At 40.9% G+C, this 19,123-nt stretch overlaps 1 protein-coding gene across 1 annotated transcript in view; it reads right to left on the bottom strand.

The window, feature by feature from the left end:
• The window catches only part of OTOGL (otogelin like), a 134,403-nt gene that overhangs the window by 101,424 nt on the left and 13,856 nt on the right, over positions 1-19,123 (bottom strand). Inside the window, exons 10-17 of the mRNA XM_032806323.2 lie at positions 17,642-17,748; positions 14,884-15,009; positions 12,434-12,542; positions 12,125-12,171; positions 10,124-10,269; positions 9,338-9,461; positions 4,647-4,824; positions 778-902 (exon numbers count right to left, since the gene is read on the bottom strand). Of these exons, the coding sequence (XP_032662214.2) occupies positions 778-902; positions 4,647-4,824; positions 9,338-9,461; positions 10,124-10,269; positions 12,125-12,171; positions 12,434-12,542; positions 14,884-15,009; positions 17,642-17,748 (962 nt within the window). The remainder of the gene's footprint in view (positions 1-777; positions 903-4,646; positions 4,825-9,337; positions 9,462-10,123; positions 10,270-12,124; positions 12,172-12,433; positions 12,543-14,883; positions 15,010-17,641; positions 17,749-19,123) is intronic.

Genomic DNA, 19,123 nt, shown 5'->3' with positions numbered 1-19,123 from the left:
ATGGCATCCATCGCCATCCACCACTGCTGCTCTGCATCATCTGCCCATGCTGCTTTCCTGTATGAAACAAGGGGTGGAACTTGACAGCAGAGGGAGGCAGGGCAATCTTTCAGGCAGGCCAGAGGAAATAAAAGGGTATCTTGGAAGGAATTGAGGAGATGACTCTACACAAAGTCCTAACGTGCCCCCCCTTACATTGGCCACAGACAACCACAGCACTCTAGAAAACTGCCCAGCCCTCAGGATATAAAACTCCTTAGGATTCACTAGCTTCCTAAGAGTTAAAGATTATTCTGGGCTCAGTCCTGTAGTCTTTACTCAGGGCTCAATCCCATTGGCTTCAGTGGAGGTAAGGCCTGATTAAGGACTTGAAGATTATACACAAAAACATTAAAAATACTAAATCCAAATTATATCTGGGGATAAGGCACAGTCAGTGTGAGCTACACATGCATATCAGAGAGGAGACCTAACAACCTTCAAATCTGCAAAATCTGCTTGTATTTCTTAAAAGGAAATATAAGCACATCTAAAACTAAATAATCACTTTTGCATATGCCAATGGTTATTTCAGTTTGTATATTAAGGACATTAAACACACCAAAGGAAAGGGTTTGAAAAAAAAAATCAGCGTGTGTCTGAAACTGAAGTTAAACTAATACCCACAGATAATCTGTAAGTAACAATGAAGCTCAGGCAGCACAGAGAGAACAAAATCCTGATCTAATAATGTGGGTAAGATAAATCTAAATCTAAATTCCGAAAGTGAGACTGTACCGTTTTGTTGATTAATGTTGCAAGGATCAACCACAGGAATGTTGACAGGCGCAAAACAAGCTGAAGAAATCTTCCATGCATTGGCATGAAGCTGAGGGGTTCCTTCAATCATCCCCGCTGGAGAACTGAAGGGAGAAGGAAAGATAAAGTAAAGGATTGCCTGATAGGAGGGCTTCTCTCATATACTAGTTATTAATATTGTCTATGCATTTGTCCAGATCTCTCTTGCACATCCATTGTTTCCACACCAAAGTGGAATTACCCTATTACTGCATTTTGTTTCAGAATCTTTGTAAAGGAATGAAAATGAACAACTCTCATGAAAACACTTTTCTTTACAACTGCCAAATCCTACCTTTGAAAGTGTAACAGCTGGTATAGGTAGAGAAACATTTTGAGTGCCTGGTATAGGTACAGAAACATTTTGGAAAGTTAAGTATACTTAATCAAGGCCTGTCCAGTGTTCTTTGCATTATTACAAACATTTTATAACATCTTTACCAACTCTGTCTTATAAATTCTTTATAACATTCTTAAATCAGTTCCATTAATTTCACAGAAACTGTTGCTGACTATGTCCTTGTTCACCTCAGGCGTGATTTTCAAAAGTGCCTCAGCGACTTAGGGACACCAATTCCCAAATGGACTTTGTGGTTCTAAATCACTTGGGCACATCTGCAAAATCAGACCCCTCACTGTCATCTTGCCATAGAATTCAAGATGGTGATGCGGCAAAGGGCCAGACAGATGCAGACTCAGAGTCACTTCAGAGTCAACACACATTTCTGTTTTCAGATAAATGTCAAACTTCTGTAAGTTAGGTACTTACCTGGAAATTGGAAACTTGTATAAATTCTAGAAACAGAAGTAGCATCCCAGAGCCAGGGTATTTGCTCAGTCACAATAGAGAAGAACAGAGCATTCATAACACATTTTTAAAAAATCATTAAAACCAAGAAAACAAATATGAGAGATGAATGCTCTTTTGGGTTTCCTGTCTCCATTTATCAGGCTTGCCCCAGCAAATAACAACAACCCCTAACTGTTATTTAGCACTTTTCATCAGTAGATCTCCAAGTACATTACAAAATGAGGGCAGTAGCATTATCCCCACTTTAAAAATGGTGAAACCGAGGCACAGAGAGAGAGGTAAAGTGACTTACCTAAGATCACCTCACAGGCCAGTGGCAGGCCTGGGAATAGAACTAAAGTCTCCTAAGGCCTGCTTTATCCACTGGGAAACACTGCATCCAATGTATGGATTTTGAACCAGAAAAATCCAACACAGTGCAAAAAGAATGACAATTTGAGAATATGAAATATAAATTTAGGGCGGGATTTTCAAAAGCATTCAGTGTTGGCCTGATTCTCTTTGAAGTCAGCTTTATTATTGACATCAAGGGAGACAAGTTATGACAAAAATGGAGAGCTGTTAAAATCTACCTTTAAAGCACACTTTAGTGGATTTCAATGGGAATTTGTTTTTGTTTGTGCCTGTCTTTAAAAAGAAAAACATTGCATAATTGACCAATTTTATTATTAAATGCAAATCAAAACACTTTGTAAACAATGATCTAAAATGGAAGGCCAAAGTTCATTTCTAAATAGAAAATGTGTAATGTTCTTTTTCACACATATTCAAAGGCATTAACTTTTTAAAATAAAAGTTTCTCTCATCAGCTCATAAGTTGCTGGAGCAGTCATGTGGCCCATAAACTCTTGCCTGTGATAGCCGAGGTAACCCCAAGGCCCAAGCCCTGACTTAAGTAACAGACACTAGCTGTTGTTGTGGACATGCAGATAAACTTAAACTGCTTCCTCTGAGAAAATGAATCAGAATGAGTCCTGCTGTTTCTACTGGCCACATGGGTTAGGCTCAGCAAGTCAAAGAACCTCAAATATGTAAGCAAATTCACCATTCAAAAAAGCAGTCTCCACATTTTTTAGCTTTCAAAAAAGTATAATCAAAGTCAGGCTCAGCTTCAGCTAATATTTTACTGATGCAGAAATGTCTGACTTCACTTCGACCCCAAGCAAGTACATTGATAGCAGAGTTGGATGATCCAGGAGGGAGAGCAGAATTTGGCCATTGCTAAAACTCACGTGTTTAGTGAAGCATAAAAAAAAGCTGACAAATAGCCAATTCTCAATGATGTTTAAATTTTGTATTCAATATGTCAAACAAATATACTTTCTATAAAGAATTGTGATAGAGTTTGAAGGATTTTCAGGAAGGTAGAGAAGTAGGACTGAAGGGAAGAGGAAAAGGTATCCTTTGTGACTGAGGGATTCTTCTAGTTTAAAGCTGTGACAATCCTAACAAAATTTAAGGAAAAAAATCAAGCAATAATAGTGTTTGGAAATCAAGGGAAGATGGTAACAGTATTGGATACTGTCATTTTTCCTGGCTCTGATGCCCTGTGCTGATAGTTTGGATGCAAAGGAGCTACCTGGAAATACCAGGAATAAAATGGTTCAATACACAGATGACATGTTAATCTTTCTTTAAAAGGAGGATGACATACAGTGATTTACAGAGTAGTTTCTTGCCATGTCATGGTCGAGATAAATCAGCATGGTCACAGAAAGGCTGCTTTCCTTTGTTAAAAAAGACCCTGTTCAGTCCATAAATCAAAAGAGAACAAAATGTTTTACCAAAAAAAAAGTGAATCTGCTAAAAAGTGAATTTTATTTATTGATAAGTGTATACCAACTTCATCCCTCCAACGGAGAGCCATGAAATGACTCAAGATCCCATCAACTGTACTTCTCACTACCTTCCTGGTGCTGCAACCCCAATACAACCAAGAAATACAGAAATCGTTAATCCTTTTGTGCCGGTGTTTCCCAGTAAATCCGTCGCCAGCAGTGGACTTCATGCAAGGAAATCTGACCTCCGGTGCCAAGGAGTTAAACAATGATACAAAACCTGCCTTCTGTTAAATATTTGCTTTTACTCAGTTTGGGAATGAATCATCTCTCTGTCCTCTGAAACCCCTGTAGTAATTCCTGTAGAAAGCTGTCACTAAATCTAATAGAGAGGATAAAGATGCTACTAGACTCAACCAAGCTGCTCAATGGATTTTTTCTGTTTCACTAATGATAAATATGTTAACTAATATACTCTCTGGCAAATATAACAGTGCAATCATGATCTTGGCAAACGTAGATCTGACCTCTGCCAATTCAAACCACAGACAAGATGTAACAGACGAAAACAATCCCTTGATCAATTCATAGCCTACATTTTTAATACAAAATAGAGAAACACAATATAGCTATATTTTATATATGAGATGTATTCTGTGTATTAGATAAATCTCTAGTTGTTCATTTTTCTATGATTGCACTGTCATAAATAAACATTTATATTTATATATTGTCTTGCATCCAAGCATCTCAAAACACTTTGCAGACATTAGTGAGTTAAGCAATTTCACTGTGAAGTAGATAAGTTATCGTCATTATTTTACACATAACAGAGTCCAGAGGTGAAATCCTCATCCCACTGAAGTCAAAAAGAGTTTTGCCATTGACTTCGATAGGGCAGAATTTCACATCAGGAATTCTGACTTCCAGGCCCCTTCTCAACTCACCAGACAACATTGTCTCTCTGTAAAACTGATGCATCTCACCTTGGGAGGGTGGAGGAGGGGGAACACAAACACTTTGATTCTTAAGAATTTGACAGAGAAATAACCACTGCATAGGGTACTGAGTGAACCAATTTAATGTTAAAAAAGAAAGTTTTGAGATTCTTGTAATTAAACTCAAGTGTTTGGGGGTTTTTTTGACTGATTGGTTAGATTTATCTGAATATTTCACCTGTTATTAAATTCAATCTAGACATATATAAAAAACAAACTTACAGAAAATCATCTCTTAAGTTCCCATTAAAAGTTCCACATAGACCTAGTGTTCTTCTTTTCCAGCTGGTATTGACTTGTATATAAAGTCTCTCCCCATCTTTAGCAAATAAAATCTTTAAACCAAATCTAGTTTTCAGCTGCACAAATAAAGAAGACAGGTTCTGAATTTCAATGTCCCCTGCACATAACAGAAGAAAAAGACGTAAGTTATTTTTCCTTGGTTGAAATATTTCCATACAGAAACCAGCCCTATGGTTTTAAATGTTTCATCTTAAAAAAAAAAAAAAAAAACTTTGAAAAGTAGAGAAATGCAATTAATGGACCAATGGACTATACATAACCTCAGAAACTCCAAATATCCCTGCCCATCCTGCACCAAAACTAATGGAGCCAACCATGTACCACTCTGTGACAGGCCCAGTTGTGGTTCACTACTCTGTGTCAGCAACTCTTCTCAGGCCTGACATACTCACTGCACCACTATGGTTATAACTGGTATCTAAAAGCTGTCATGTAATTTGCCATTGGAAAATTAATAACTCATTGATCATTAATATGTTTGTGCGATATATATACATGGTGTGCATTAAGAGTTATGGATATATGCTGTTTAAACCAGGCATGTCATATGGAGTTGGCAAACAGATCTGCGCTAGACAAACAAAAGTGTATTGGCTTCTCTGACCTGTCCTGTTGTCAGGCAGAGACAAGGAAGGCCTATTTACATGTTAGTTAAACTAAACTATTAAGCGGGGAGAGGAGATAGCTTCCAGCAGAAAAGAGAAACTTTATCTGGGTTATAAAGACATAGGGCCTGAACCTTAAGTGATAAGCAATTGAATCAACAGATTGTATACAATATTACAGTATTAAAGTGTATCATCGAGTGAGGTGTTATGAAAGCCTTTGACACACTAGTGATTAATATCATTGTAAAATGTATATCCTGAGACCATATAAGGAATTATGGATACTCATTAGTATTAAGCTTTACAGCCTATCTCCAAACAAAGGGAGAAACACGCCTCTCCCAGACAGGATGGGATGTCACAGCTATTCACTTGTCTCCCATATAAATTAAACATGGTGGAATAAAAACAATTGAAACCCCGTTTACTTACAGGGGGAGGGGAAGACCACAAGAAGGAAAAGCACAAGGTTACCCCGCCTCTTGAAACAAGGTCATTGAATTTTGGAAGATATAAGCAAAGGCAGATGCCATCTCTGGCATCCACTACTAGACAGACAAGGTGACAGAGGTCTTGCAAGCTGAGAGAGATGGGTCCTTCAACCAAAAGGGGGAGAGTTAAAGTCTCTGGGATCTGAATATAGCTGAGAAACTTGCTTAGACAGAGATCTTTCACCTAGGAAGACATAGGAAGTCAGTGTCTTGTACTTTTGTGGAAGATTATGACCTGAGGAAAGTCAGACAGGGCTGGGAAGAAGGAAGGCTGGTGAGAAAAATCATCTTGAACAAAGCCTGTAACTTGCTAGATTAGGTTTTAAACTTTTAGATGCATGTTTTCACTTTGATTTGCTTGTAACCATTTCTATATTTATTTATTTTTTAGTTGGCTTCTCTTAACCTATGTTCTATTGTTACTAAATGTTTTATTTTTATTATAAACCTACTCAGCGTTGTGTTTGCAGGAAAGGGTGTATTTATCCCAGTGAAGTTAATAAGATTTAATGTGCTTTTGTCTCTTTAAAGGAGCAAACAAACCTTATTATTTCTCTGAGTTGTCCAGGAGAGGGCTGGACACTTCAGGGCACAGAGTTTTGGAGAAATTCAGGAACGGGAGTGCATTGGGGTCAGCTTGCTGGTTGTAACCCAGGCTGACGGAAGGCAGACAGACTGCTGGGGTCAGACAGTGCTGAATCAGGGCTATCTAGCACACACGCGCACACACACACACTCAGGGTGTGACCTGCATGTCTGTAGGCTAGCTGTGAGTGTTCCAGGCTAGAAGCTACAGCAGCAGAACATTTTAAAATACCAGGGCTGCAGAGCACATGGTGACATAACCCCCAAACCCTGCAACACACATCTTCAACATTGACAAAATGAACCAGATGCCACAACTACAGTGTACCATAATCAGCATAAAAATGTATGCATCACCTTCCTGTACATGTCAGCTACTAGACCAGAGACTATTCTCCATTCTTTGACTAGACAACAACAATAACATCATGCCTCTGGTGAGACAAATGACAGTTCCATTGAGGACAGAGTCAAGGGAAAATATGAACCTATTCCAGTATCTGCCAAAGACTCCCTGTGTAATTTTGGGCAAATCATTCAATCTCTGTACCTGAGCTTTCTCTTCTGCAAAATGGGAATGGTACAACTTTCTTGACTCACAGGGGCATTGTGAGGTTAATTAACAGAGGTTTGTAAGGTGTATTGCAGTCTTTATACAGAATATGCTACCTAATAATTTTATTATTAATTATTATTACTACATTTCATATACAAACAAAAAGCTATAAGGTACGCTAGAAGGTGGATAGAAAGCTGTCTAAATTGTCGGGCTCAACAGGTAGTGATCAATGGCTCCATGTCAAGTGGCAGCCAGTATCAAGCGGAGTGCCCAAGGGTTGGTCCTGGGGCTGGTTTTGTTCAATATCTTCATTAACAATCTGGAGGATGGCGTGGACTGCACCCTCAGCAAGTTTGCAGATGACACTAAACTGGGAGGAGAGGTAGATACGCTGGAGGGTAGGGATAGGATACAAAGGGACCAAGACAAATTAGAGGATTGGGCCAAAAGAAATCTGATGAGATTCAACAAGGACAAGTGCCGAGTCCTGCACTTAGAACAGAAGAATCCCATGCACTGCACAGACTAGGGACCGAATAGCTAGGCAGTAGTTCTGCAGAAAAGGACCTAGGGGTTACAGTGGATGAGAAGCTGGATATGAGTCGACAGTGTGCCCTTGTTGCCAAGAAGGCTAATGGCATTTTGGACTGTATAAGTAGAGGCATTGCCAGCAGATCAAAGGATGTGATCATTCCCTTCTATTCAACGTTGGTGAGGCCTCATCTGGAGTACTGTGTCCAGTTCTGGGCCCCACATTACAAGAAGGATGTGGAAAAATTGGAAAGAGTCCGGCGCAGGGCAACAAAAATGATTGGGGGGCTGGAACACATGACTTATGAGGAGAGGCTGAGGGAACTGGGATTGTTTAGTCTACAAAAGAGAAGAATGAGGGTGGATTTGATAGCTGCTTTCAACTACCTGAAAGGGAGTTCCAAAGAGGATGGATCTAGACTGTTCTCAGTGATACCAGATGACAGAACAAGGAGAAATGGACTCAAGTTGCAGTGGGAGAAGTTTAGGTAGGATATTAGGAAAAACTATTTCACAAGGAGGGTAGTGAAGCACTGGTATGGGTTACCTAAACTGGTGTTGGAATCTCCTTCCTTAGAGTTTTTAAAGTCAGGCTTGACAAAGCCCTGGCTGGGATGATTTAGTTGGGGATTGGTCCTGCTTTGATCAGGGGGTTGGACTAGATGACCTTCCAACTCTGATATTCTGTGATTCTAAAATCCCTATCCAGCACCAAGTCCACCTTCCTAATAAAACCCTTATAGTGGGCAATGAAAATTTTACAATCATTGTATCCAATTATTATCCATAGTGGTTGGGTTCCCTGCAGTTGCAGACATCTTAAACCCAGTATGCCTTTGCAGGTAATTTACATAACACTCTTTTGCATAACTGCAGTGAAAATGGTTTAAGATGCCTGCAACTTCAAACAAAACACTTCAGTATATAAAACTTTAAAATTTTCCTAACTGATAGCCAAAACATTCAGCTATCCAGGGTTTAATAACATGTCCTAGCTGTAATACCAAGATATTTGTCATAGACAAATATTTACCTTACAAGGATGTTCCACAAGGTAGTGAGGCTAAAAAGGTAGAGCTTCTTAACTATATTCCCAAACTTTCCTGTGTTTAAGCTTTAATGTTTTGGGGTGGGGGGTTTTTAAGAGTCATCTTAACTTTTGAATTCCTTGCCTCATGTATTTGTCTTTGATAATTAAAATATTCTGCTGAGGGGTTTCCTCCCAAACCAACTAACTCATTTATACATATTCACAAACATCTTAACAAGTTTGTCTGAGAACTGGACATAATCAGATGCTAGCTTCAACCCTAGAATCTCACTAGTTAATCCTCAAAACAACCCTCTGAGGCAGGTAAATATTATTTCACAGTTTTAAAAGTGGGGAAATTGAGACAAAAAGGTGAATTAAATTTCCCAAAATTACATAGTAAATCAGTATCAGAGTCAAGACTCATGCATTCTTAGCTCTCAAACCCATGCAGATGCCATTAAACCAAGTCGTTTACATTTTGGCTTGCAACATGTTCCAAGAATAAGCAGGACCATCCCTTTAGCATCAGGATGATCCAGTAAAAAAAAATCAGAATGGCTGACATCTGTAGGTGTCCTTGGCAGTATAACACAGTGATTCCCCACCCCTACATAAAGTATTTCTAGAGTATACGCAGCATTCCATAGGTTATTAAAATTAAGAAGGTTAAGTCTTTTAACAGTAGTTTAGCACTTTTCATGGTTTGGGTCTTCCAAGGAATTATTTACTTGTAGAAAAGTATAACAAAAAGCATTAGAAAATATGAAGGCAAGAACGTGAACTCTAATCCATGTTTTTCTTACCATTAAAGTTAAAACCCTGGCTAGGGCCAGTTTGGACTTCACCATCCCTGGTAAGAGTCACTTGTTTACTCATATCATCTTCAAGAACTAGTGTTACAGACTGGATGCAGCCATGGTCGAGATTCTGAGTGAAAATGAATTTTATCAACAGATAGAAAGATACAAAGAGAGTTTTACTAACACTGAATTAAACTTCAGTGTGTTAATCCAAAAGTATGTTAAAATAATGTCAAGTATTTAACGTTTTTAAAAAAATGAAATTAAAAGTTAAGGTTGCTGTTAACTCAGACCTATATCATATCCTGAACTCTTCGGCCACAAACTGACACAGATGGCAGTTAACGTTTTAATATTTTTGTGACCTCCTTAAACATACTGTTCAAAGGAATGTGATATCCTATAAAATAACAAATAAGTGTCTGAGACTGCTAAGAAATCTCTCTTACCTAGCTGGCAGTATATTAAACCTATCAGTCCTACAGTAAGAGTGTTTTTTTCTGTCTAAGACACCTGCTCAGGCTGTAACCAAATATGTAGATACCTGTGTAATCATGCATGAATGAAAAGGTCTGTTGACTTCATCCCAGAAAGGCAGCAATTAATTTTACAAAGGGCAATAGTGGTAACACACAGATCATGATCAAACTATATTCAGCTCCTCAATATAAGAAGAAGCAAAACTGTTTCTAGTAAGCATGCCTGGTTAATTTACATTGGCTGGCTATGTAAGATTACATGAAATTTTTATGTACCCATTTATCATCTCAAATCCAAGTGTGAGCTTACCTGACCACATGGAGCTTTCTGTAAAGTGATTGTGAATTTGTCTTTCCCAGTGCCTTTTACCAGAATATACTGACAAATCCCGAGAAAGGTATAATGACGACCATCAAACGTAGTAAAATGAGAGTCACCTACAATGGTGCACTCAGCTTGAGAGAAAGAACAATGTTCAATAAATAGGAAAGTTCATTTGCACAGAGCCATATCACAGAGTCAGAAATGTAAAAGAGGCAATGCAGGAACATTTCCCTACCATATATTCTCAAGCACATTATCCCGCCTAGTTTAAATCTATCTAGCTATCATGATGTCTGGTGCCACATTTAGTGCATGCGAAGTATCACATCTACATTTCCGTCAGAAACCACCTCATCAAATGCACTTTTACATGTGCAGCATCCCTATCTTCTAATCATGCACACATCACCATGCTATCAGAGTGCCCTCCCCCTTCAAAATAAGAAGAATTAATGCAAGGCAAATCCCAACAAGAAGACTATATTCTGCACACACACACACCCCCCCAAACTACCTCCTGTGAGGTTCCCGGAATACTTTTCCTCTTCTTTTCTCTGCATGTCAGAGAGAGACAGAGACAGAGAGAGCATGTTTCCCCCTTTTATTTTCCCTTTCTTAGTTGTTGCTGTTTTGGGAAGGATAGATTAAAAGGCAATGAGTCGTGCATTGCATTCTGAAGGAGGTTAGGTAGGTAGTCACTCTTATCCTTCCACCAGGAGAGCCATAATCTAGAGACAGTTGCCTGGAAAGCTCTGTTCCACTTTCATGAATTTAACCTCCTAATTTTGAGTTTTATCATTTCTATGAAATGTAACTGTCAAAGGAGATCTTGGTCCCTGAGGTACAAGAGTTATTGAATAGGTGTTGAATAACTTCCTCCAAAGCAATGGAGGCCTTAAAAATGAGGCCTGTGATCTTTAAATTAACTTGTTGCTCTGTGCAGAGTAAGCTCAGCACCAGGATGATGTGCTCTTATCACTGTTTGTATTATGATAATATCTAGATGCTCTAGTCATGGACTCATTGTGCTAGGCACTGTAAAGCACAATAGAAAAATGGTACCTGCCCTGAAGAACATGAAGACAAGAGACAACAGGTGGATACAAGAAGAAGATTGGGGAAGCATAAGGTAACAGTAGGATGATATGGTCAGATAATCAGCACACCAGTGGTCTAATCATTGCTCTTTGCATCCATTTATTTAATCTTTCCTGTTTGCTTATTATTATCCCTAAACTCCTAAAGCATATCTATTTCTCTTATCTTTTGCAGCTTCTGGGCCACATATTCAGTATAGAATCATAGGACTGGAAGGGACCTCAAGAGGTCATCTAATGCAGTCCTCTGCACTCATGGAAGAACTAAGTATTATCTAGACCATTCCTGGTCTAGGTGTTTGTCTAACCTGCTCTTAAAAATCTCCAATGATTGAGATTCCACAACTTCTCTAGGCAATTTATCCCAGTGCTTAACCATCCTGAGAGTTGGGAAGTTTTTCCAATTTCCAACCTAAACTGCCCTTACTGCAATTTAAGCCCATTGCTTCTTGTTCTATCCTCTGAGGTTAAAGAGAACAATTTTTTTCACTCTTCCTTGTAATAACCTTTTATGTACTTGAAAACTGTTAAGTTCTCCAAACTAAACAAACCCAATTTTTTCAATCTTCCCTCATAGGTCATGTTTTCTGGGCCTTTAATCATGTTTGTTGCTCTTCTCTGCACTTTCTTCAATTTGTTCACATCCTCCAATGTGTTACCCAAAACTGGACACAGTACTCCCGTTGACGTCTAATCAGTGTGAAGTATAGTGGAAGAATTACTTCTCACGTCTTGGTTACAACACTCCTGCTAATACAACCCAGAATGCTGTTTGCTTTTTTGGCAACAGAGTTACACTGTTGACTCATATTTAGCTTGTGATCCACTATGACCCCCAGATCGCTGGTGATCGCTATACTGGTGATAGGAATAATTAAAATGCAGTTACCTGGACAGTCATGTTCAGTGCAGTTCCAAACGCCCCCAGTACAAGTACTAAATAAAGCACAAAAAGACAGAACAAGCTGTTTGTTCTGGTTTTTAGAAAAAAATTGATTTTGTAAGTCTTCAGACATGTCACAAATTTATACTTCATTTAGGGGTACATTTTCTCTGTATTCTAGTTAGATACAGAACACGGATTGTAGATACAGATATAGAATAGCCTTGAAAAATGTAATGTAACTTGGTAAACACCCTATAATGAATTAAATATAGGCAAGCAGATACATGAAAGAGTGGATTAAAGGTTACATACCACTGACTGCATTCTTGTTCAATTTTTGAGCCAGCAGAGAAGGCTTTCCCATGATAAATACAAGGACAATTTGACACAGAGATACAAGTTCCATTGTCCATAACGAGACCTATTTTTGTTAAAAAAAAAAAAAAAAAAGGGCTGAAAACAAGATAGGAATATTAGGGGTCTGCTGTTCACTCCATATGTTCACTCGGTCGTAGGGACACCATTTTCATGATATTTCAATGGGTGGTTTTATCTCAGCAATGCCTGTCTCCTCTCCATGACCCCCATTGTACAGATGGAGAACTGAGGCAAAGCAGGCCATTTGTCCAGTTTTAAACCAGATAGTCCAGATTCTAAATGGTTTATCCCCTGTCCAGTACTGAGACAAAACCAGGCATGATTTTATCTGAAATCATGGATGCAGGGTGCCATTTTGAAGAGTCTGCCACACCATCCCCACCCCCACCCCACCATGACCATTCATGCAGAGTTGCACCAGTGGTGGCAGGGTGGCTCACCCTTTCAAATGGTGTCCTTTATGTCAGTAGTTCTCAACCAGAGGTTTGGGGCCTGCTAGGGGGCTACAAGCAGATTTCAAGGGGTCTGTCAAAATGAACCAGAGAGCAGGGCCAGCATTAGACTCACTGGGGCCCAGGGCAGAAAGCTGAAGCCCAAGCCCTGTTGCCTGGGTCTGAAGTCCAAACCCAACCAACTTAACTTCACAGGGCTGCCTGGGGCCCTGGGCAATTTCCCTGCTTGCTACCCCTAGCACCAGCCCTGTCTTTTAATCTACTGGATATGCAGAAAAACAGTTGTTGTGGCACAGGTAGGTCATGGAGTTTTTATAGCATGTAGAGGTGTGGGGAGGGGCTCAGAAAGAAAAAAGTTGAGAACCACTGCTCTACATGGCATGACCTCACATGCACAGCACACCAAGGGACAGTGTCAAGTAGGTGTTGGGACCATGCTGTTCCTGGAAGTATTGGAATGCATGAATTGCCACCCTAACTGGGCTACAAAGAGACTAAGGGCATGTCTACACTTACCATGGATCGACGCTGGGTCACCTAGTGGGTCACCTAGTGAAGACCCACTAAATCGACCACCAGTCACTATCCCAGTGACTCCAGTATTCCACCGGAACAAGAAGTATAAGGGAAGTCAACGGGAGAGTTTCTCCCATTGACCCAGCGTGGTATAGACACTGCAATAATTCAGCCTAAGCAATGTCGACTCCAGCTACGTTATTCATGTAGCTGGAGTTGCGTAACTTGGGTCAACTTAACCCTGTAGTATAGACCTGCCCTAAGTGACTCGCCCAAAGTCACACAGGATGTCCATAGTACAGCAGGGAATTGATCTGAATCTCCCACATCACAGACCAGTGCCTCAACTGCTGGGCCATCCTTGTGCTCCACTGTTCACTCTGCAGCATAAAAGTTCAGTTCAGCAAAAGGGTGAAATCGGTGTTTAATTTGTGCCAGGGATGAGTCCTAGCACTTCTAGACTTGGCAGTTCAAAGCTCTGGCACCTCAGGGCTTGCTGCATCAGTAACTAATGTAAAAAAATTGTTTGAGACCGGCACCTAATTGCTTGAGCTCTTTCATTACAAAGTAAGCACTGAATGAAATTCACCCCAAAGCAAGGTGTCCACTCAAGTTAAACTAGTAAGTGGTGCAAAGGGGCTTACGGGGGGAGAGAGGGCGTTGTGGTGGAGGTCTTTGAGCAGGTATTTTGAAGCAGCTTGAATTTCACCCTGAATGTGCACGCCATGTACAATACCCCCAATGATCCCATAGAACCATACAAATTTGCAATGGAAAAGACTGATGGGGTCACACAGTCCATTGCAGAGCTGTTCCCTGCAGTCCAACATCTTGTCTTTTGTTGAGTCTAGCTTTAAGGAAGATAATCTTCCTGAACATAGCATAAAATATCTGCACTTTTTAAAAAACTCAAAACAATTAGGAAAAATTCAGATACGCTAGTTAAAACTCATGCAACTTTTTTATTTGTTTAGCTCACCCAAGAGATCACCCGTTTTAACTGATATGGTCTGATTCACAGTTGCACTGTATTTTGAATGCTCTTTTAGAAGGGATAGTTCTGAGGTTTGAGCATTAGCCTGCTAAACCCAGGGTTGTGAGTTCAACCCTTGAGGAGGCCGTTTAGGGAATTGGGGTAAAATTCTGTCTGGGGATTGGTCCTGCTTTGAGCAGGGGGTTGGACTAGATGACCTCCTGAAGTCCCTTCCAACTCTCATATTCTATAATAATACAACCAATGCATAAAACATTAGCAGGAGGAAAGAAAGCATGGATATATTAAACTAAAATAGAAGCTTACGTATGTAAAATATACATTTTTCTGATTTTTTATTTTAAGCAGTCTATGACACTATAGTTGTGTTGTCACGCATTAGTTTAACATTAATATGTCCTGTGACAATATTAGAAACTTACCATCTGGACAGTAACAACCATCTAAGCAATGGAGATTGCTGCCAAGACAATCCTTTTCAAATGTGCAGGTTGGAGGGCAACAACTAATGCAATCCCGATGGACAAAACTGTCTTCACACTTTTCAGCTAAAACATGCACAAGTTACACTGGACATTAGTGTATTATGTTTCCTTTATAAGTTAGAAAACTTTCATCAGTCATTTTTTTTTGAAACACAACATACCTTACCAAATAAATAGTTGTGCAATGTTTCTGGTATAGTTCATTATTGAAACATAAATCTACTTTTAAAAGCTCATTAGTACCTCTCCAGTCATAACAGGAAGGGGAATTAAGTGGGGGCTTATAGAATGCTGTAATAAACCATAAATCCAGTGTCTCTATTCTATTTTTCCCTATGACTGGAGAGATGTTAATGGGACCTCTTCACCTTAAATGGTCCCCTGAAATATGTGTTAACTACTTATGCTAAACAATCTGTTTCACCTTGTATTTAGCTGTTATAGTCAAGTACCTTTCCCAGACCTGAAGCAGAGCTCTGTGTAGCTTGAAAGCTTGTCCGTCTCATCAACAGAAGTTGGTCCAGTAAAAGATATCACCTCAACCATCTTGTCTTTCTAATATGCTGGGACCTTCATGGCCACAGCAACATTGCATATGTTAGAATATAACATTTCTAAAAATCTTAAATATGCTTTAGATTTGTATCCAATTATTACTATCTTCAACTCAATGGAATACAATTGTACCTAACATTAATAAAAAAACTATAGACCTGAAACTACAGCTTATTCACCAAAAGACACATTTCCAAATATAGTGGTCCCCACACAGACCATGGGTGTAGTTTGAACGGATGCAGGAGGGGCATTGCCCCCCAAAACAGAGGTAAGGTGTGGGGGAGCACATGAGGTCATGTGCCACTTCCCCCTGCCGATTTCAGCAAGTACCAAGCTGCCTTGCAGGGCTTGCTCTGCTTGGCCTACGGGGAGGGGGGGAAAGGAGGCTCTGTCCATCCCAAACTGTGCCTCCCTCAAAGGATGGGGAGCAGGACTGAGTAGCTGCTCCAGGTTGCTAGCTCGGCAGCTGGATGCCGCCCCCCTGGGTCCTAGTGCCCATCTGTTTCCTGTACAAGAGTGAGTGCCTACTGGGGGCAGGACAGGTTAGAGGGGAGGGGGATGGGGAGAAGAGACAGTGGGGAAGATGGGAGTAGGGCAGGGGAAGAGAAAGGGATGGGGTAGGGGGCAGGGGAAATGGGGTGTGATGGGGAATAGAACAGGATATGGGAACGGTGAGGGGGAACAGGAGCCAACATGGGGCATCCCCTCAGTAGCAGCAGCAGCCCCAACAGGGAGGTATCAGAGCCTCCACATCGCTGCAGCAGCCGGTGCCAGAGTGGCCGCAGCTCCCGTGTGCAGGTCACTACAGCAGACAGCAGCAGCTAGGGTTCCTCCATGAAGCCAGCAAGGCCCATCCCATCCCATCCCATCCCATCCCCTTTTCCTCCAGGGCACCATCAGGCCAGGTACTGTTCCAGGCTGGGGGACAGAGCCAGTTAAACGAATCCAATTTTCCCATTAGATTTAATGTTAATGCCGGGGGTTAGGTTCCAAGGAAATTTTAGGGGGGCAGATAAAAGGCATTATATACTGTCCTGTGGTGGGGAGGTGCCCCTGGCTTACCCCTGGGGCTCAGGGCTGGGGCTGCAGGGTCTGGAAGGGAATTAGGGTGTGGGAGGATGCTCAGGATAGGAGTGCAGGAGGAGGTTCAGGGCTGGGGCAGGCAGGAGGAGTAGAACACTTAGCTGGGCAGCTCCTGTTTGGTGCAGGGCGTGTGCTGGTGGCTCTGTGCAGCGCGGCACCACTCCCATGGTCGCGATTCTGGGAGCCACAATTCTGGGAGCTCCCGCCCCCTGCCCCACCAGGCAGGGCCACTCAGAATGCAGGGACTTTAGGGGCTGCAGGACACTTCTCTCCAGCCGGCTTTGAAGGGGAAAACGCTGCTTCTCTCCAGCTGCTGGCTGCGCGGCTCCCCCTGCTCCTCCTGAGTCCTCTGGCCCATGCTTACCGGGCCTCATTCTGAAAGGGGATTTAGAGCTGCAGGCCAGGGCCCCAGGCCAGGGCCCCGCAGCCCCTAAAGCCCCCGTGTTCCAGGTGGCCCTGCCCCCTCGCTTCTCTCCCAGAAAGTCCTAAGCACTGCCAAACAGCTGTTTGGTGATGGGGGAAGCACTGGGAGGGAGGGAAGAAGGGATGGGGGAGGATGCAGAGAAGAGAAACTTGTGCAATTCTCCCTTGTAAAGTCAGCCAAAGACGTTATAAGGGAGCATTGCACAAGTATGTATGTTCCCTAATGGAGCAGTGATGTAACTTCGAAGCAACGTTAAGCAGGAGGACGTTAAGTGAAGGTTACTGTACCTGGAGGTTACCTGGTGGTATGGCTCCAGTATGTAACTTTGGTCACTAAAATAATTAATCCTGCAAAAATGGAAGAGTCTATCCCTACCAAACATCGATGCCTGGCTCAATGATAAGGCTGACCTCGCAGCTAACGAACGACTGGCATTCCGAAAAATTCCAAGTAATTTGGACTTGTTAGAGGTCCCTGATTAAGGTTGACCCTGAAGATAGATAGATCTTTCCTTCCCTTCCTTTAATCCTAATCCTTTTTGCTTATTTTGTGTATTATGTTGAATCTGCTATTTTAGTGTATGTGGAAAAATTAACAAAACATTATAAATATTAAAAAGTTGATACTTACTACAGGCAGGAAAATCCTCCCTCCAGTCCCGTATGGGGTAGCCTGCATGTGAGCATGCTCTAGCATACTCTGTCACTGCTCGGCAGTAAGTTTCATCATCATCCACTCTGAAGCGGTAAAATAATCCTGTCATCACTAAATCCTAAATTGAATACTCATATAAATATCTGCTATGTGACATTACAGAACTCTCCAGAGTCGGCCTTGCACAGTTAAAAGGGGCTACAGTTTTTGAGGCTTTAAATAGCATCACTTAAAAAAGAAACTAGGGATACTTATTATGCTTTTGCATCTTTTACCATTTGATCCAACAAAAGATCTTTGCTTTATTTTAATGTTACAACAAAGAATGAGTAACATTTATTACAAAAGATTAGCAGTGCTCATTAATAGAAACAATTTGGGAGAGGAAGGGGAGTCTTGTTCTGAAGACAATGGCCTGCAAGTCTGGAAATCTAGGTCTTACTGCTGGCTTTGTCACAGACTTCTTGTGTGGCCTTGGTCAAAGTCACTCTCTGTACTTCCCTTCCTTGTCTGCAAAATAGGGATAATATTCCCTCCCTCATCAGGTTGCTCAAAGGATACATTCATTAATATTTGGGTTGTGCTCAGGTATTCCAGGGACAGGAGTCACTTTTTTTAAAGAGAGAAGTTAACGGATGTTCACTGTGAAGGACTTTGTACCAAAACAGATTAGTCATAACAAAACATCTCTGAGATAAGCAAGGTTATAATATATAGTCTTGGGCTTTATTGGTCTTTCAGCACAAGATCAAGCTTTCAAAATTAGTTGTTTTAAGACTATATTGCATTGTGTGTGTTTTGGTGCTTTCAACATACCGGTTACAAAGTCACCATTTCAAAACTCCACAGTGATCGGTTTCTCTCCATCTTGCCTCATCTAATCCAATTAAATGAGTCTTAATAGAAAGAGTGACTTGGCATATAAACTATGGTGCCAGAAGGAACTTCTTAACCTGACACTAAGCCACAAGATGAGAGTTCTCTTTTATAAACAACATAAGCCTAAATTAATGAGATTCTGGGACACAGAAACTTCACTCAAAGTTTTGAGTATTCACACTATTCACATCACAGGTGTGAATGTGTGTTGGGTTTTTTTAATCAAAGCCTTCTGCATATTGCCTTATTAACTCAATGCTGTCCTGAAAGTTTGCTTTCCATTGTTCTCCATTGTAAAAGAAAAGGTGCAATAATTCACTGAAATGTAAATAGGTATTACAAATAAGATTCAGATCCTGCCTGGCTTCTGCTCCCATTGAAGTCAATGGGAGTTTTTCCACTGGCTTCAGTGAAAACATTTTTAGACCCAAGGTCTCTCTCACCTAATCATTTTCCTGCCGTTACAGGGGGCCCCACGCACTGGTGCACCTTGTTACTTACTATTGTCTGTGTGTAACACATAATCGTCTAGTCTCCTATGTCTACTTCAGTCTAATTTCAGTTGCTGGGTTTAGTGTG

The sequence above is a fragment of the Chelonoidis abingdonii genome, chromosome 1 (genome assembly GCF_003597395.2).
Source record: "Chelonoidis abingdonii isolate Lonesome George chromosome 1, CheloAbing_2.0, whole genome shotgun sequence".
Classification (NCBI taxonomy): domain Eukaryota; kingdom Metazoa; phylum Chordata; order Testudines; family Testudinidae; genus Chelonoidis; species Chelonoidis abingdonii.
This window is presented reverse-complemented; position numbering and strand designations above follow the sequence as displayed.